Source organism: Desarmillaria tabescens (genome assembly GCF_030435595.1).
Source record: "Desarmillaria tabescens strain CCBAS 213 chromosome Unknown EV420scaffold_3, whole genome shotgun sequence".
Taxonomy (NCBI): Eukaryota; Fungi; Basidiomycota; class Agaricomycetes; order Agaricales; family Physalacriaceae; genus Desarmillaria; species Desarmillaria tabescens.
The window spans coordinates 1,259,343-1,277,559 of NW_026848302.1; the positions used below are offsets into that span (position 1 = coordinate 1,259,343).

Consider the following 18,217-nt stretch of genomic DNA (forward strand, 5'->3'; position numbering starts at 1 on the left):
CCTACGCAGTTCATGACTGATTGTTATCTATTCAGCCAAGCATGAGGAGGAGCCTGCGTCCTTTCTTGTGTTGTGTGCTGTACTCAGGTAGCCCAGAATTCAAGATATCATACTGGCAGTTTCTCATTGGTTCCCAGGGTTCCCGCCTGTACGACGGACGAACCCAGGTCAAAGGCTCGGAATTCCGACTCCGCATCCTGAGAGGAGATAGCAGTGATACAAATTTTCGAAGTTCAAGAAGTTGAACTTGCCAGATTGCCGAACCCACTCTGCAAACACGCCTTTCCAGCCCTGTCCAGGGTGGCACTGCAATGAATTCGGACCGCGTTACGTATCGACCCGTTGTGATAATACGGGAAGGTGGACCCTGAGCAGAAAGTGCGTCCGGGGAAAATGCCGATCTAGATTCGTACACGCAGGCTACCTGGCAGTTTCTTCAATAGCAATGAAAGTGTAACTTTAAGCGTTCTCGCCTTATTCTTAGGAGGTAACGTTCAGAGGATATTCGGAAGCCGACGAAGTCCAGACTGTCTACTTAGTCCGAGTCGAAATAGCTATTCGCAGGTGATCTGGACCACCCTGATTTCAAGTCCGTCGCTCCGTGTCCACATTGATACAGAGCTCAAAGTTTTGGGACGTCAATCGCGGAATGGTTGGTGGTGGTGTCACGAAACCCTGCAGCATGATTTTGTGTGGTCTGTCATTGAATATATTAGACCCCTTTCAAGGTCTGATTCGATGTTGAATTCACCCTCTTTTCGTGACCAATGTCTCGTTAGGAAGAAGATACTCCATTCTGCCTCCTACGGTGGCTTGTTTGATGTGATCTCAACTTTTAAACTATTTACTCACCCCTCCAGCCTAGCTCGTTTGCTGATGTCCGCCAATCGTTACAAATTCCAAGCGAGATACTTCCTAGGTCCAACGGCTCAATAGGTAGAACTTGTAGTGCAAAGATATACAAATTGTTGTAGAAAAGACCGATGAGACTACAGAGTACATTATGCGACAGATGGATAAGTTACAGGGCAATTAGGATATAGGGCTGTAGATGACAAATGTCCGTTGAATCAGTACCGACGCTACCAGAAAGCACACCTATAAGTCAGAATCAGCAAGGGGATTTCGCTGGTAAAGGAGTAGCATTTCACTGACCATCCTGAGAAGAGCTGACACAGATTTTCCAAAGATGTAGCCTGCTTGATCAATTTATCGACTTGATCAATGGCCGAAAGGGAAACATCGGGATTGAAATCTCGTCCTAAAAGCAGGCGTAAGCATTTTTGCTACGCAGCAGAAAAAAAGGATCCTACCTGTCAACTTGTTTTGGACACGATTGTATACAAACAGTGCACGTTCATTTCGAACTTCCTGAACGCCAAGAAGCCCGTCTGTATCGAAAGGGTAAGGCGGTTCCATGTAAACTGTAGGCAGAGCTTACCACTGAATATGTCATTCTCGTCCGCCTTCAGCTTCCTCTTAGGACCTTGAGCATACGCGGTAGTATGTGCCAACTGGACGAGTTCGGCGGCACGATCGCTGTCGTTTGAAGCATCTATAGCATCAGGAGCATCAGCAATAGCCAAGACGCGAGGGATTGTATATGTGACCTTGTGGCCCTCTGACATCATCCGCTTGCATGAGACGCCAATTGATGAGAGGGTCATAGACGAAAGCCTCAAGGACAGCCATCAATGAATCCTTGTTGTCGCGCAGAACTTGCATAGCTATTTCGCAAGTGTTTCTGAAGCTCCCCTCGATGCCACTCACCTATTACGAAAAGTTAAGGTGACAGAAGGGTGAGTAGAAGAGATCTCTACTTGCCTCCATGGCATGTGTAAGCATTCTAGTCAGTCGGAAAGGTACTTTCTCTGGGAATTTCTCGCGATGCATAGCAACTTCGAAACAGTCACCGAAATCAATGTGGACAACTTTTCCGGTGTCTCTTTCGAGTAGCAAGTTTGACGGATGTCGATCCCCAAGTCCCAGGATGTGTCCAACCATACAATTGACAGCCAGTGAACGGGTGTAGGTAGCTCGTCGTTCCAACCAATGCTCCGAGTCACGACTCTTCAGCCATAAGACTCTGTAAAGGTCCTGACCGGTTGTGTTTTCGAGCGCATACTCGAAGACTTCCACTTTCTGGAGAAGTGTGAGATTTTCGTAGTCAGGCGCCATCTATCATTCATTGTCAAACTCAAGAATGTTGAAATCTCGGAGGAACCAACCTGTAGCATCAACCGATACTCAATGTTCAAAAGGACTTTCCTAGAGTCTCGATAATCGCGCACAAGGACATGGAAAGTGTCGCTGCCTTGGACCCATCCCAATAAACCAGCGTTAGGTGCCAGAGGGATGACCGGGAAACGTTGGATATGTAGACGCCGCATATAGCTGTTGGTATCCACAGATAACAGCGTGTTGACAAGACTGAACAACTGCATGACTCGTTCATCTTGTCGAAGATCTTCGTGACCTAGGACCGGTATGGTTAGTTCTGAGTGCACTAACAATGCCGTGCTGCTGTACCTTTCAAAACATATTGATAATCCCTACCGTCCGAACCCCGTAAAGTGAGCCGCCGTGGCCGTTGTTTGGAAGCAATAACAGGCAATTTGGGAGAGAAACTAGAGATCTTGATAATCTCACGGCCAGATTGATAAGTACCTGACCGTAAGTTAGTTTAGGTACCATTGAGAAGATTATGTATAATGGCAGACCTGGCACCACTAGCTCAAGATCACGAACATTCAATAGAATCGGTGAAACATATTGCAAGTCGAGACTAGTCAATTGAGGAAGCTGTTTCTCAATCTTCTTGAAAACCTGTTCCCCAAGAGGTCACGATGGAATTCAGAATTTACAAGAGAACACTCACGGCATAATAAATGTCCCAGGCTTTATCCAAATCACTAGTATCGCCATATTGACGGTACCTCTGACATGCTTCGCGCGCTCCCCTCAGATCCTTGCCAAAAGTCTGAATGAACGAGATCTCTCTAGCAGTTGTTGGGCCGGGCTGCAACCCAATCAGTCAAAAGGTAAATGCACTTAATGGGAGGACGTACTTCTTCCATGAGTTGGTGCAGCGGCTCTAATGCGGCAATCATGCCTTCGGGATTTTTTTCCGTGAAATAGATACGGGAGGCTTCTTCTAGACCCTCATGCCATAGCTCATTCCAGAGGATAGCCACCCGTATGATTTCGTGGCTCACAAGTACAGCCTACAAAAACATAAGGAAAATAGTCATCGCATGAGGAGCAGCTTACCTGTGCGACGATAACAGGGTGGCGGTCTTTGAGATGCTCCAAGATCCCGATCGCACCCTCCGATCGCGCCTTGCTTGAGGACTTCGAAGCCACGGTCAAGGGATTGATCATAGCCTGTGGGTGGTGCCTTCCAATAATGAGAAGGACGTTTTGGATGTGGCGGCGGATTGTAGTGTGAGGTGTTTGAATTCTGGCAATGATCTGTGCGAGGACATGAATTTGCACGAATAAGAAAGCTAGAGATCGCCGACCTGTGGAATCACTTCCAGCCAATTGTCCACTCCAACTTTGGCAAATCCTACTGCGATGACTTGAGCAACATCTGGGTGTCCACCAAACTTGAACCATAGCGTCAAAATGCGTAGTGTGTCCTGCAGAGCATCCGTGTTACGCAAAGTGACCGATCGGAAAAGACCTAGAATCAATGTTGAGCATGAGATGTCGGTCTACGAAGGAAGTTACCACCTTCTATTGCATTGACAGCATGCACCGCGAGCGCAGGTGGGGGTTGGTCAACAAAACGATACTCTGGTCTGCTTTCCATGTAAGTAACAACATCCAAGTTAGCCAAGGCCCAGGTGTGCCAAGCTTTATACCACTCTGGATCGTGGTATGTAGCACTAACATAGCAATTTAGTATGCCTTGTGCATCATTCTACAACATGCATTAGGACGGAAGAAGGTAGACCATCAAGGTATACTGACCGAAACCCAGTCATCACTTGATTTCATTTGCCACTGGCCTTGTTTGAAATAGCAACGTGCAAGTAGTTTGGACAATTGACTCTTCCTTTGCCTGGTAACCCAGGGATGAGCATGACCATCATCGGCTTGTAGGTCGCGAGCGAGGTTGTTTGAGAATTGACGAAGGAAAGCGAGACTGCTGTCTTTGGACCCAGCCGCCCACAGGAACTTGAGCTGAGCATATATCACGTTGGGCGGGGCCTTCATGCGCTGATCACGAGGATTGTGAAGCTTCCGAAAGACGGTTAGAACAAAGCAGTCGGGAGGATGGTTGTACGTACGTCAGTAGCGTGAGGCGCCAACAAGGCACTGATCGTCTTCTCAGCCAGGGCCATACGATCCTGCTGGCGACATAAGTTCGCAAACTTGATCCACATTACAGGGTCGTCCTCAGGATTCAGAACTAAGGTTCGGACTTGAAGTATTCGTTGCCAGACCTCCACGTCATGTTGACATCCTTGTAGCCTGACTCACGTTTAGTGACAAGAAACAACCCAGGAGAAGAACAATCACCGTTTTATCCACGTCTTACGCATAGTTTGTTGCCGCTCAGGCTGATCGGCATACTGTTTGTAGGCGATGATCTCCTCCAACTCGGAAAGCATTTGAGCGCGAACCATAACACTACGAGGAATCAGTAAATGCGTGCCGACTTCATGGGCGACTCACTTGTAAGACCGACCATAGCCTTCGCCAACAAAGGAGGTCAACTCGGGATCTAGAAGATCACGAGCTTTGGCAACATGCAGCAAGGCTTTCGGGAACTGGTTCTGATGTACAGACAGGATAGCACGGTAGAAGGCACGATCTGTAGAATCAGACTTCATGGTAGCAATATAATCCTCCATGGAATCCCATTCATTCAGGGACCATGCAGCAGCAGCAGCTATGGGCGCAATTTCACGGCGATCCTCGGCGCTGGCATTGGCCCAAATCTCGTCGACCTGGGTCGCCAACTGATCCCAGTCGCCCAATGCATGCAGACACTTCATTCGACCAATCTGAACATCAGCGGAAGAAGGATCCAGCTTTGCCTTCTGATCATAGACACCCAGTGCCTCTTGCCATCTTCCAAGCCTTTCATACCATTCCTCTTGTTTGCTAACATCATAATGCTCATGAGCCATGACCAACGTCCCCCAAGCAGCATCGTGTTGCTGAAGACGAGTATTGATAGAGATAAGCGCCTCGATAGTAGCAGGCGACGCTTCGGAAAAGAATTCGAGCTCCTTGTAGTGGAGAGCCTTGGCGTAAGCCAAGTTCTTCAGTGCGCATTCCCCCAGAATTTTGTGTTCTATGGGCAAAGGCTTTTCTTCGTGTTCCATAAATTCTGCGAGTCCGAGTAAACGGTGTATCAATTCAGAAGGCGCGGTACCTGACGTCAAAGCTGTCTCGACTGATCGCACGAGATCCTCCTGTTGATAAGTGCGCCTTCTTCAATCAAGAAACTTATATATGTAAAAAATGACAAACCTGATATTGATCATAGAGCTCTCCCCAGCACGATAGGAATGCCGGGTTGAATAATTCCTTAGCAAGAGGGGTATGAATATCGACGAGACTCATACAGGCACGAAGAGCATGCGACGGGGATTCCTTCATGAGTTCAACGGTGAGGCGGTGAATCCAATCAAGCCAATCGTCCCGGGTGCTGGTTTGAGAAGTATCCCAAGCGGTCTTCAAATGTTGTTGGTTTACTGTCAGCTTGGCAGCTTCAGCCGCAGGAACAGAGTACTCGGCCGACTTCGCGTTCTCGATTGACCTGTGAAAAGTGTCAATTTAAAACATGAAGAATTCAGTAAAAGACCTGCAGTAATTCTAGTACTCCAGGTTCCTGAGGCAGCTGTTCACCGTTGAGAAGTTTGGTAATCAAGTTCTCGTACTTGATATGTGGGATACGATTTCGAACGAGAGCCTGATAAAAACACATGAATTGGTCCTTTCGGTAACTGTGGAAACGAAACTCCAACCTTGTTGATGGTAGGTACAAAGATAGCAAAATCTGAGCCCAATTGAATGCAAAGTGAGCATAAGGTATCCATGACCGCAAGCCGCAGCTCATTCTGAGAGCCTTCCAAGACGCGAACTAGAGGGAGGATTATCCGCGAGGCGTGGTCGGAAAAATTGACACGCTTTGATAAACCATCGATGGTCTGGATGGCTTTCTTACGAAGGGGCATTGTTCCATCCAGGCGGTCGTAAGACTTAACAATGAGAGGGATTATGAGATGGAGGTACTCCTCGATATTCGCACCAAAAGTCTGAAAGGCGTCGAAGATCTTCATCTGAGTATTGGTTCTCTTATCGTTAAGCTCTCCGTCGAACACCTTTAGGACCAGCGGAAGTACAGAAGGTAAGAACGGTTTGAACTCAGCATTCAATGCCTTGCTCAAGGCTTCGATGAGGGACACTATCGGAAGCTGAAGTGCAGCGTTCTCCCATATATCTCTGATGAGGTTGAGGATGATCTGCATATAGTTGCGTATATGCTGCTTGATGATGCCAACTAAAATTGTCAGCTGTTGCAAGTGGAATTCTTGTAGGCGAGCAGCGGAGTGTTTTGTCACCGTCGCAAACGCGGGGATGATCTACTTTAAGTCAGTACCATAGAAATTAGACGTGTTCATTGTTGAGCAAACCTGCGGCAAGAAAGATGCGCATTTCAGACCCTGAGTTTTGAAGATGGACATGACGGCTTCAATCGCCGTATGATGGTGTGTACTGAGAGACTGGTCCTTCAAAATGGCCAACAGCGCGTTGATGACCACATTTTGATAGTAGTCGTCGGTTACCATGGTCGGAGTTTGGTTTATGGGGACTTGATTGACCGCGGTGATCAGCGTTTCACTAGACGCATCTTCAACTGAACTTCCCTGCTCCTGTCAAGCAATCATTAGATAATCACAGTGAGGGAAGAAAGTGCTTTACCTTCCGTCTGTACGGATCAACAGCTCCAAGAATACCCAATACTTTCACCACTTCCCGGCGGACAGCCTGTGAACTTTCCGACTTTAAAATTTTCCCCAGAAGCGGAAGTAACTGCGGGTAGTCGACAAGCGGGTCAATGACGTAGCCGGTGCTAGAGCAGACTTGTCCGAGAGTGTGAAGAGCAGCGTCTCGTTCGATAAGTGACGGGTCAGATAGCTTCGCCGTCAAGACCTCCATGATGTCTCCAATATGGTCCATTGTTTCCTCCCCCGCGACGCACGCAAGCTCGCCCAAGCACATCAAGACATTGGATGCCGCCGCAGGATTGGAGTCATTGGCTTTTTTCAACAAGACAACTAGAATGGGTATAGCGTAGGGTTTGATAAGACGCTGAGTAGCGCTGATCAGCAACGAAAGCAGCCGAGTACATTCCTCACGATTGCGACTATTCAAATTTTTGATTACAAAGGCCGTCAAGTAATGGAAAAACGACTTACACGACAGTCGTGTATTCCAGCTCAGTTAAGAGCTGAATAAGTGCTTTACGCAGCGAGGGAACCACATAAGCCGGGTTGTGCTTCGCGAGTCGCCCGATCAACGAGACCGCAATTATACGATTCTCGAACTCTTCATCGTTTAGGGCTATGAACAAAGACCGCACATTTTCTGCCTGGGCTAGATGTTTGTCAAAGCGCTCGTGGAGTGAGGAAAGTACGGTCTGCCTGATTGACGGGTCTGCATGATGGTCAGAAACTACCAAGTAAGATGTTTGAAGAAAACCCACCTGGGTCAGCTATGCCTACCGTCAATAATTTGTCTAAAACGTCGCTAATAATCTCGATGGCATGGCTACTGGACTGGTAGCAAATAGGGTCCCTCACGAAAAGACGACAGCAGGTTAAAGCGGCGGCACGTCGTACGTCCGCATTATCGTCCTCAAGATACGGCAGTGCACATTGACGAACGAATTCATTCAACAAGTGCCCTGTAAGAGGTTTGATCATGGGGAGGAGAACACGCGGTGCAAAACTTACCTGTGAAGTCAAAAGAACCGAGTGTCGTGAGAGCCAATGTGATTATCTCCGGACTCTTGTCGTTGGCAGCAGCCTGAATTTATATGAACAATTGTACGTGAGAAAGTGGATATTGAAATCACCTGTGCATTTAGCTCTCTGTTGACGGTAGAAACTTCATTTCTGGCCAGCGTCGACGGAGCACCCAGAGGTTTGTATGGCTGTCCGCTGAGAATCATCGACAACAAATCCAATAGCTTATCTGCAAAGGTTTTAGCGGCTATGGCTGTGGCAAAGATGTGACACGGACCCTGTATAGTGCTTAGAAGAGGAGAAATGTAATGCACTATAGCTGCCAACGCTTGACAGAGTGGTTCGCTAAGTCCGGCGGCAAACATAAGGTCGAGTTGGTCGTGCAGCAACTTGGTTAAATGAGGTCCCACTGCCACAGCAAGCATACCGATGCATTGGAATATAGGTTCTTCTGATGTTGTGTTCTTCCTCCTAATTTACGCTTAGAATCTTTACTCCAAAAGGTCAGGTCCATGACTTGCCCTCTATTCTGTAATCCAGCTTTGATATGCATCATGATCGAGTCCAAAAACGGTTTGATATCACTACCTATGGCAGTGGCCGTATGTCCGATAGCAATGAAGGCTGGGAAATGGTCAGGCGACCAGTTGGCGACATTTCATGGCTGGGCGTACCAAAATGTCTTTCGTGAGGCTTTTCGAGCTGTGTCAAAAGATGACTCATGGATTTATGGAGATAATTATCCTTGAAAGTTTGCGTATCATAGGCGGCTAGAGATGGTATCATCGCAATAACTTGTTTGCGAACGAGACTGTCTCGATGGGTTCGGAATCGGAGAATTTTCTCCGCCGTATCCATAAAAGTTTCCTTCATAAACTAGATGACATTCGTGACTGAGAATGATGAACAGAGAAGATAAGTAGACGCACCATCCCAGCATGCAAAAGAAGTTCTCTGTACGTAAGTAGCGAGCCATGTATGATCTCTGGTTGTGGCATCCTCAATCCTGCCTGAGCCTCCGTTAAAATTCCGTTCAGATAGGTGTTCCGACTTTGACGCTCCCGCTGTACGACAATTTCTAAGCAAGCTGCCAGCAGTTCTGCAGCGCCCTCCCTGACATTAACGCGCTGATCTCGCAGAGCGACGACTATGTTTTCAAACACAAGGCTTATGTGAGAATGGAAATATCCGGGGCTGTTTCGAGCGAGCTCCTTCAAGATTAAGACGCCGGCGTATCGAGGTGATTCCTGTTTCTCCGGCTGCATCAGTTCGATTGCAGCGGGAACTTCATAATCCATAAACCGGTCTCCAAAAGCAGAACCGCCAATGTGTGCTATCTGTCCTAGGGTCTTGGACGCCACTAACATGAGGTTGACGTCTGAGTGGGGAAGGAGATGCTTGACATAGTTGTAGAATCGAAATAAGTTGCGCTTGGACTCAATGGTTTCCCCACTAGTAATTTCAAGGAGATGATCTAATAGCTGTTTTAGTTCGCGTGGCAGGTACGAGAATGGCTAATGACGCGCCTATAGCCAAGAGTCCACCAAAATTTTCCGTTGTATTCTGGCTATGCATGAGATCGAAAAGCCTTCGATTGATGTTGTCGTCCCATAGCTTGGCTGCAGCATCAGGTGTCATTTCGGCAACAGTAGTGGCAACCTGGACATGAGCATGAGCTTCTAGTAAAGTTGGAATAATGGAGATATTCACATATCGACGCAAGTTGACAGAAGACTCCAGTCGTACTTCATGACTCTTATTCTTCAGTCCTTGGAAAATCTGCGACAAGACATCGGCCTGCGCCGACTGTACAGTGGATGTCATGGCCCGCCAGGATCCAGATCGTAAGAGAGGAAGAGATTGTATTGGTGTGTTGATTCTTGGTATTCCTGCAGACAGTCTTCCTTTGTATGGCATCTCTCAACCACGTGCATAGGCTTGATGGTCTAGTAGTATGATTCCTTGTTAGGGTTGGTGCTGGTTCGAGGAGGTCCCGGGTTCAATTCCCGGTCAAGCCCGTGGGTTGTTTATCGGAAGAAGTGATTCTCCCCTTCTTTTTTGACTTGAGGCCTGTCCGATTTAGACCGCACGGCGCACGACTACGCACAAAACCTCCATGAGGTGTAAGTTACAGTTTTCTACCAATGGTCCAACCCCTCCCGGAGTGTTTTGGTACGGACCTAGATTGTTTTTTCAGAATTTTATCCTCGTGTTTTGGATATATTCTTGACCTAGTGAGCTGTGATACACTCGGAAGGAGTACATAATTATGACTGTCTTTGTAAACAGAATGCACATGGAATAGTGTCGGAATTATCTTGCTGAACTGACTATCACACAACAAGCAAGAGCAGGTAAGTTACCAGTAACTAACTGGTAGCTTACCGGTCCGAAACCCAGGGTTTTGTGCTCAATGCTCATTAGAACATTCAAGAAGAATCAAGTGAGCCAAGTTTCATAGGCTCTAGAAGACTGCATCTAACACATTTGTTCGGACTTTGATAATGGCACACCGACATGATTCATTCTCTGGCATCGCCTTTGACATGTTCAAAGGTTTCTGACTTTGTCCGGGAATGGTGCAACATTATCTCGGCTTGACGCCAATAGATGTTCCTGTACCTTCCAGCAGCTTCCAGTGCGGCGACAACCACCCGTCCGATATTCCGGTTAAGTTTTCAGGATCTGTCATCGCGCCAGATCCGTTGAACAAACCGGAATAAATCTTATCAAGTTACATGGATCCGGGCGTCAAACAAGTCCGCTGCGATACACAGCGATGCCCGTGGCAATTTGCTTCAGACTCGTTGACGGAACCATCACCGGCGGTCCGTCGCCTACGGCCAAGGAGAGTTTCGGGATACTTATTCTCTTCAAGGGGGGAGACACCCAGCCCTTTCCAAGAACATATATCCTATCGATTGACTGCGCGTGATAGCATATATTATTGGAGTGGATCTGTATACAAACGCCGGATCTTCAATAGCAAGCTATCAAGTTGGCAAAGGCTACGAAACCGCTTATTTTAGGTCCGAACTTAGCGGCAGGGGAGGCTGGAGTTGATCGAGGCACTTTTGATCAGAAGCTCTACGTCAGCGATCGCTTAGTGAATTTTACATGTACGTGCATAGCCGGTACTCTTTGTATATAACCATGGCATACATTATCAGGGCCGTTGCGGCTGCCGTTCTTCCACGCCACCATGGTCGACATTCAAGCTGGCTGCTTTGGTAACCTCTTCAGGAAGACCAAATCTCGAACCATACCCAGGAGTAGTACTACTACTCCTGAGCTTTCAAAGCCAGAGACAGAATGTTCCAAGGCAAGTATCAGAATTGTATTCATTCTTGCAAACGAGTAATGAATGTAAACAGGGCTGTCTGAATCTTAGCTGCGACTACTCGTATGCGAACCCCTCGACGTGGTGGAACATTAACGACCCCGTTCCGACCTATTCTCCGCCCCAAGGTCTCCTTGATTCCTTCCAGCGTCAGGACCTCGTTGATATTGTCGACAACACTCTTGAAAGTCTCAATCACACCCTTCGACAGCTTAGCTTGAAAATTCACGGCAAGTATCTATATGGTTACCACCGCCTGTCCACCGTTGCCCGCTGACACGGACGTGATCTAGATCATCCAGAACTCGGTTTCGAAGAACGGTCAGTACACGACCCGTCTCTCTTCCACCGGCTCTCAAATTTCCCCTGCAGATATGCCCACGATCTTCTCTGTGCCTACATGGAGAACCACGGTTTTCAGGTCACCAGACAGTATCTGGGACTAGATACTGCTTGGCGTGCCGAGTACACGCATGGAAAGGGCGGTAGCACTCTCGGCATAAATTCTGGTAAGAATGTGGATGGTTCTTTTGGATGTTGTGGTTCTCACATCCCTCAAGAAATGGACGGCCTCAGCGGTATCGGCCATGCTTGCGGTCACAATCTTATCGCTATGAGCGGATGTGGGGTCGCTATCGCAGTAAAGGCCACCCTGAAAGCTCTGGACATCCCAGGAAAGATTATACTTCTCGGTACGCCCGGTAAGCAATTAGTCCAGGATTCTAGGTTCACCCCAATGTAATCTCTGATTTCCGGAACAGCCGAAGAACGTGTGGGGGGTAAGATCATCCTGCTGGAACGCGGGGCATATAAAGATATGGATCTTTGCATCATGTAAGTAAGCCTCGTCTTCCCAAATCAAGCCTCATTGAGGACCTCACAGGTGTCATCCGGGACCCGGACCTTCCAACTCGGCTAATCTTGGCTCGACGACAGCGATGCAAGAGGCAGAAGTGGAATATTTTGGGCAAAGGCAAGCACCGCGTTTGGTCTCCGTTCATCGCAACTGATTTATGTTTGTAGCGCGCACGCGGGGGCTGCCCCATGGTAAGGACATCTCCGTCCTCGAAATTCTGACCCCCAGAAATTATCACCCTCTTTCAGGGAAGGAACTAATGCCCTCGACGCCGCCTTCTTGGCGTATTCGAGCATCTCCGTCCTTCGACAGCAGATTAAACCTGACCATCGTATTCACGGCATACTAGGTGGAAAAAATTGGACTGCAAATGGTATGTATCACCCGTCCAAGCCGGGTAGTCGAGACTAAAACTAAGGTTCTCCAGTTATACCTGACTACGCTCATATGACCTGGATTGTCCGCGCACCTACTCATGGGGAAGTAGGTGAATTTGCTCAGCGTGTCAAGGCTTGTTTTGAGTAAGCGCCCCGTTCCGATTCACCGATTACTAGCTTTTAACTCTCCCGCGATCAGAGCAGCTGCCCTAGCAACGGCATGCAAAGTTAAGATAAAATTCTCGAGTCCTTATTATGAACTCCTCCAGAATAGCGTTCTTGGCAAGTGATACTCGTTCCATTACCAATGTCAAACTCACCTCAGTCATCTGATTGTTACAGGAAAAGAATTCGCCGACAAGGTCGGGAGGAACTATGGTATGGTATCATCAGACAGAGATGGATCATCAGCCTCAACAGACTTTGTGAGGCTTGCGTTTCTCCGTTGTTCCCCCTGCTGACCACCTTCTCTTCATTTCAGGGAAATGTGTCATTCGGTTAGTGATTACAGCTTCAAACCCCGGTCATGAAAGAGCTTCTTACTCTCACTAGCCTTGCCCGCACTTCACCCATGCTATGGTAAAGATATGTTGTTTATTGTGATCAACAGCTGATTTCTCCTTCAGCTATTCCGACCGAACCCAAAGGGGGTAATCACACACCTGCATTTACCAAAGCCGCGGCAACTATGGCAGCCCATGAAGTTACAATGACCGTAACCAAAGGTCTTGCTCTCACAGGACTCCGGGCGTTGTCCGATAAAGCTTTCCTCAAAGCTGTGAGCATTATCTTTTTATTGGAAAGCGTTGCTGACGCAAATATCTTGCAGGTCAAAGCAGAATTTGAAACTCAAATAAGGGCTTCCGTAGTTTGATCAACGAAGGACATACGAACGGCTGTATTAGTCGCCATAAGGTACGTGTACTTACAAAGTATTGATTTTTGCCGTCGGTGAATTAACCCCTTCAATGATTTACTCCTTTGATTAATTAGTGGGCGTATCTCGAAACTTGTATGTATGGGAAACCACCTGTCGCGTTGAATTCCTGTATCCTTTTATATATGATTTCTCAATTTGCGCTGAAATTAGGACGCACCGTAACCGACGGCTTTACGAGCAGAGATCACGTCCGGCCCTCTAGTCGCCTATCCTGTTTAGAAATGTGGATCGTGGGCAGAAAGCAAGACGCCGAGACTCGAGGCATTTGCCTACTCAAGTATTGACACGTTCAAGACGTCCAACATAGTCAGATCGGCTAGAGCATGCTACTAGCCGAACTTGCCTAGACCAATCTAATCTCGTCCGAGAACCTGTGAGCCTCTTCATAACTAGGAGCACCAAAATACACCACTCGGAATGGTCATTCACTGCGTCCGCTAGAAGCACACTGTTCTGAGTCTACAGGCGCTGAAGACTTGACTTGAAAGTTCCAATTCCTACAGACCAAACCAGGTGGATACTAAAGTTGCCCGTAGTTCATTTCTCTGACCACGGTGACAATCACATCCGGACAGCATACTCCAGGTATCTCTTGGCGGAGTACCCAGTCGGCCGTCAAATGCGGTTTAGAAGGCTTGAAGAAACTGGTGGTTCCGATTCAAGTTGGCCTTGTGAGCTACGGTAAGTACCGGTATTCATTCGAGCGATATTAGCCGCAGCAGCATGCCAGAGCGGAGAAAATGGTACTACGAAAGATAGTGCAGTATTCGTAGGATAGGAAGGCAAGTGACGCGGTGGTAGTCTAATGCGTCCCATTGGCATATCATCCCGGAGTGGGCCTGTCGCAATTAAAGTCGATAAACAGAGTAGTGGACGAAGGAAGGAAAGAGAGATAGCCTATAAACGAAGAGGCCGCCCTTTTATACTCGTTGGGCGCGAAGGTGCGATCTGCGCATGACGATCGAAACGTGTCAACGGTCATAGAATCTGAAGATGCGTTGGCCGTCGGTGTGTTCGTCGCTGACAAAGCAAGACGGCTCGCCAGCCTGCGAGAGGCAACACCATTGCCATTACCGGCCAATGAAACGCTGTTGGGAACGGCCCCCAAGCTTTTCTGAGTCGTACTTAGATATTCCCAGTCTAGTTTTGTACAGAAAGGTGTAAAGAAAAACTAGATTCCATTAAGATACTGATCATCCCAGGCGTGAAAGATAAGAAAAACCTATTCTAAAGGAGAACATAGCAAAGACGTAAACAATAATCATACTCATGCAGAAGCGGAAGCCTCAGGTGCCGGTGCTGCAGTGGGGGCAGGTGAAGGAGAAGGAGAAACCTTCGCCTGCTTTTCCGCAAACTCCTTCGCCTTAAGTAGCTCTTCCCGTTTGGATTTCGCAGTCTTGTTCTTCGGTTTTGGTGCTGCAGCTTCAGCTACCATCCTTTCCAGCTCTCTGCGCTCCGCATCCGACTCATCTGGCACCGTCGACTTGAAAATGGCTCCGATGAGAAGGAGTCCCTGATGTGAGCGTGTCAGCACACGTAAGTAAGAACGAGACGCGACTGACTCTGGCACGGTTATACATAACACTATCTGGGACACCCGGTTCTTTCAACACATGATCGAGTACTTCGCGAAGTACTTGTATCACTTCCAGTCGTGCTCCACGCCATGAGGCCAGCATAATCTAAGGTCCTCAAATCAGGGGAAACTATGCAAGGAACGAAGTAAAAGACCCTGTACCTTGCCAGTCACGTCCATTTCAAGCGCTCTTAGCTCCTCTTCACCCAGTTCACCCTTGGCCTGCATCTTCTCCATTTCCTGTGCACTCAACGCGTTAATTCCCACAAGAAGCTAAGGACGCGAAAACATTTACAAGCATCACATCTCTCACACTCAATCTATAGCGCAAGTCAGGTAACACGCCACAGAAATATGAAGAACGAGCTACGTACGCGCTTCCGATAACGCCCCAAACGTCTTTGGCTAATGAACCCTTTTCCTTCAAACGCGAAAAGAATCCGGGACTATCACACGTTCAATACACGAAACCAGGTCAGCTGAATCGGATTGCCACGCACATGCCGAGAAACTTTTTCGACTTGAGGAATGAAGTTGCCTTCATCATGTAGACCATTCCAATGGTATGCAGAAGTTCAACGCCAAAGCTCTCCAACTTCAAGTCCTCCGCTTCCCTCTTGAACTTTGCCTCAAATGCCTGTGTTTCCGGATCATCCTTATCGCCTGGGTTCTTGGCCTCCACAAACGGACGTAGTCGTTCTATTAGTTTCGTGGTCAGTGTCGTGACTCTCTCTTCCATGGCCTTCCGACGCTCTTTCTCTTGTTCTCGCCACTTTTCCCTGTGTTCGGCAGCTATTCTCTTCTTTCGTGCAGCGGCTTCCTTTTCCTTCTCTCTGGCGCTCTCTTTAGCGCTGGAAGATAACGAGGCTGTCGACGCGTCTTTATTGTCATTAGGGTGCAGGACGAGGGAGCCTGTATGTGATTGAGCGTCAGGCGGCGAAGACGGTGCAGATTGAGGCGTTGACTGAGAGACAGGTGGAGATGGCTTTGGCGATTCGGAATTATCACCAGGGGGCGTTGCTGGTGTTGCATTCACAGAACCGGTGGGTTTCTGACCGCTGTTGAGCTGAGTCTCGACCTCAGCTTTTTCTTCTTCCGTCATCATGGTAGCCACGGTTGTCATATCCTTCATGATGGTGATTTCTCCGATCTACAGGCATTAAGGTACCGGTGATATTGAAAGCAGTGGCCGCTCACATATTCCGCGAAGCGCTCACCGCCAAAGACGTTTGCAAAGAAGCCTGCGGCGTCCTCCATAGTAATTCCACCTTCCTTGTCCACCTTTGAAAATAAGGATATGAATGCGACGCAAGAGAACACGCTTCAAAAGCGTACCATAGATTTTCCATTCTTATCGTACACAGCTCGTAGGTTCTAAACGCCACATTAATAGGAAGATAGGAAGACATTGACGCCACTCACCGAGTCCGACAGAACCTGATACGCCTTGCTAAACTCAATTTCTGAGTAAAATTTGTTGCGCCCAGCCATGCAAGAGTCAGATACCTGATTTCCTTGAACTTTTCTTCGGCGTCGGGAGATGGGTTCTTGTCTGGATGATACTGCGCTAGACTCAGCTCAACTAAAGGAACAATTACGGAGAAAAACGGTACCTTCATCGCCTGTTTCCTGTACGCCTTCTTAAGCAGCGTCTCATCGACATCCACGGGGACTCCAAGCTAGTTGAAAATGCTTCAGTGGCAGGAGCTTGGTTTCAGATGGATTTGCCCGCGTACAAGGTCGTAAAACTCGGTTTCTACTGGCGCCATTAATGCTGAAGGTAGTAAGAATGATAGTTGTTGTCGTCGCGAGAAAGAGAGAGGTAGAAGTGTACAGAAGAGGAGGAAGAAAAAAGGTATAATGGTCGTTGTCTGGACGAGTACAAATGAATCAAAAGTTTGACCCGCGGCAAACTGTGCTGTGACGATATCGTGACTTCATCGGATTTGTCAATAATGATGACGCGCAGTCGCAAAAAATAGGATCGTAAGATTCACTGCTTTCCGTAGTATAAAATGCATTGTACAGCATAAATATCCATCGAGTGGAAATAAAATAGGCTGAACGTGTAAATATGAACAGGAACTATGTGAATGTACGATATTGCAGAGGCCCGCCTGTAAGGGAACGCCGGAGGTGCACGAGAATGGGAGACAGGGCTTTAAAAATATACAACCCATAAATATACGTCAATCGTTCTCCTCTATCCCCAGGGCTGGTGTAGAAAACCGCACGGCCTTCTTCCGGGGGAGAATGTCTGATGTACTCGTACGAGGCGATGATGCAGGGGAGCCCATTACGGACGATGGAGCTGAGACACACCGGGCTCCGGGTAAGAATCGCGACATGCGCATTTTCAAAGATGTAAGTGACCGGTTCGACTGCGGCGTGGAAGGGCAGTTGGACGTCACTGTTGTTGAAGAGGCAGTAGACAGACCAGGATTGGCCGACGATACAGTCGAACCTGGCTTCTTTAAAGAGGAACGTGTAGGAGGAGGAGGGAGTGCGACAGACGGAGTCGTGCGACGAGAGGTCTCATTCTGGGCGTGGTGATGCTGAGACCCCTGCGCAGAAGTTCGGCCGTATGGCGAATGATACTGTGCTCCTGCTGGCCGCAAATGGGGAGTACGAGAAAGGTGAAGACCCATTGCAATCTGTTCAATCGTCGGCGGTGAAGACGACAGGTCGCGTTGCCGGAAGGATGATGGCATGTTCCTCTCTTCAGGGGTAGAATACATTCCACTTTTCTGCAGGTATATGAGCGACAGACGACGAGGGAAAAGTAGTAACGGGCATACAGAAACATTCGTCTGTCGCTTTTTCATGGTCACACCATGAGAGACTGATAAAGATCGCTTCACAGAGGTCATGAATCTGGACGCTGTATTTTGGTGTGGGGTACGGAATGATGACGACCCTGTTACAAACTCCCCTTCGTAACGCTGAAATGACGGGGAAGAATCAAGCAGCTCTGTCGTCGTATGAGCATGGGAGGTAGCACGCGAGGATAGGGATGAAGAATGCCGACGGTGAGCGGGTCGTGGTGTGCTCATTGGGTCGAAATCCATGTCTTCGTCGACACGAACGATGTCCAGAGAGGTTCCAAGTGCTGTAAGCCTAAAACGCGAGCAGCGACAGTC

General features: G+C 48.1%; 4 protein-coding genes and 1 non-coding gene across 5 annotated transcripts; 2 read left to right on the plus strand and 3 right to left on the minus strand.

Annotated features, from left to right (window-relative positions):
* Positions 1–751: 751 nt before the first annotated feature.
* On the minus strand, positions 752–9,964 carry EV420DRAFT_1507420 (phosphatidylinositol 3-kinase). The gene is given in 34 exon segments (XM_060471366.1): positions 752–1,098; positions 1,156–1,261; positions 1,314–1,391; positions 1,442–1,555; positions 1,611–1,770; positions 1,825–2,178; positions 2,229–2,476; positions 2,530–2,667; positions 2,721–2,826; positions 2,879–3,019; positions 3,069–3,224; positions 3,271–3,471; positions 3,522–3,685; positions 3,736–3,925; positions 3,976–4,245; positions 4,296–4,479; positions 4,528–4,638; positions 4,684–5,429; positions 5,488–5,776; positions 5,826–5,929; positions 5,985–6,602; positions 6,654–6,893; positions 6,943–7,387; positions 7,440–7,677; positions 7,727–7,927; positions 7,977–8,049; positions 8,099–8,217; positions 8,266–8,459; positions 8,510–8,612; positions 8,663–8,864; positions 8,918–9,462; positions 9,515–9,647; positions 9,699–9,849; positions 9,861–9,964. 32 exon segments carry the CDS (start codon positions 9,561–9,563, stop codon positions 1,083–1,085), a joined length of 6,903 nt encoding a protein of 2,300 aa, XP_060337729.1. The 5' UTR covers positions 9,564–9,647; positions 9,699–9,849; positions 9,861–9,964; the 3' UTR covers positions 752–1,082.
* EV420DRAFT_t45 lies at positions 9,924–10,006 on the plus strand. Its single transcript has one exon. It is a non-coding gene; the product is annotated as a tRNA-Pro (tRNA).
* A 757-nt stretch (positions 10,007–10,763) lies between these two features.
* Positions 10,764–13,776, plus strand: EV420DRAFT_668556 (uncharacterized protein). The gene is made up of 17 exons (XM_060483001.1): positions 10,764–11,107; positions 11,159–11,310; positions 11,363–11,558; positions 11,622–11,649; positions 11,701–11,837; positions 11,889–12,029; positions 12,090–12,162; positions 12,212–12,301; positions 12,352–12,375; positions 12,433–12,557; positions 12,612–12,705; positions 12,761–12,843; positions 12,904–12,986; positions 13,043–13,058; positions 13,114–13,140; positions 13,188–13,339; positions 13,391–13,776. The coding sequence occupies exons 2-17, from the start codon at positions 11,191–11,193 to the stop codon at positions 13,433–13,435; spliced, it is 1,434 nt and encodes a 477-aa protein (XP_060337730.1). The 5' UTR covers positions 10,764–11,107; positions 11,159–11,190; the 3' UTR covers positions 13,436–13,776.
* Positions 13,777–14,545: 769 nt separating this feature from the next.
* Positions 14,546–17,035, minus strand: EV420DRAFT_667991 (DnaJ-domain-containing protein). The gene is made up of 12 exons (XM_060483000.1): positions 16,814–17,035; positions 16,691–16,756; positions 16,584–16,639; positions 16,500–16,527; positions 16,413–16,451; positions 16,275–16,358; positions 15,578–16,227; positions 15,452–15,523; positions 15,373–15,397; positions 15,240–15,317; positions 15,064–15,183; positions 14,546–15,014 (listed from the first exon to the last, which is right to left on the minus strand). Exons 1-12 carry the CDS (start codon positions 16,844–16,846, stop codon positions 14,769–14,771), a joined length of 1,497 nt encoding a protein of 498 aa, XP_060337731.1. The 5' UTR covers positions 16,847–17,035; the 3' UTR covers positions 14,546–14,768.
* Positions 17,036–17,266: 231 nt separating this feature from the next.
* On the minus strand, positions 17,267–18,145 carry EV420DRAFT_1636171 (uncharacterized protein; the record flags this gene model as incomplete). The annotated part of the gene is made up of 1 exon (XM_060476553.1): positions 17,267–18,145. One exon carries the CDS (start codon positions 18,143–18,145, stop codon positions 17,267–17,269), a length of 879 nt encoding a protein of 292 aa, XP_060337732.1.
* Positions 18,146–18,217: the final 72 nt, after the last annotated feature.

What these genes read in the sequence shown, in the direction of transcription:
- EV420DRAFT_1507420 (XM_060471366.1), bottom strand. Translation starts at nt 9,563, where the DNA reads ATGCATAGCCAGAATACAACGGAAAATTTTGGTGGACTCTTGGCTATA. An exon ending in GGCTGGAAGTGATTCCACAG is followed by an intron (nt 3,472 to 3,521) that starts GTCGGCGATCTC and finishes GTCCTCGCACAG; the next exon opens with ATCATTGCCAGAATTCAAAC. An exon ending in TGATGTCAGAGGGCCACAAG is followed by an intron (nt 1,556 to 1,610) that starts GTCACATATACA and finishes CTGATGCTATAG; the next exon opens with ATGCTTCAAACGACAGCGAT.
- EV420DRAFT_668556 (XM_060483001.1), top strand. Translation starts at nt 11,191, where the DNA reads ATGGTCGACATTCAAGCTGGCTGCTTTGGTAACCTCTTCAGGAAGACC. An exon ending in GTGGAATATTTTGGGCAAAG is followed by an intron (nt 12,302 to 12,351) that starts GCAAGCACCGCG and finishes TTATGTTTGTAG; the next exon opens with CGCGCACGCGGGGGCTGCCC. An exon ending in CACGCGGGGGCTGCCCCATG is followed by an intron (nt 12,376 to 12,432) that starts GTAAGGACATCT and finishes ACCCTCTTTCAG; the next exon opens with GGAAGGAACTAATGCCCTCG.
- EV420DRAFT_667991 (XM_060483000.1), bottom strand. Translation starts at nt 16,846, where the DNA reads ATGGCGCCAGTAGAAACCGAGTTTTACGACCTT. An exon ending in AAATGGACGTGACTGGCAAG is followed by an intron (nt 15,184 to 15,239) that starts GTACAGGGTCTT and finishes TGAGGACCTTAG; the next exon opens with ATTATGCTGGCCTCATGGCG. An exon ending in TTATGTATAACCGTGCCAGA is followed by an intron (nt 15,015 to 15,063) that starts GTCAGTCGCGTC and finishes CGCTCACATCAG; the next exon opens with GGACTCCTTCTCATCGGAGC.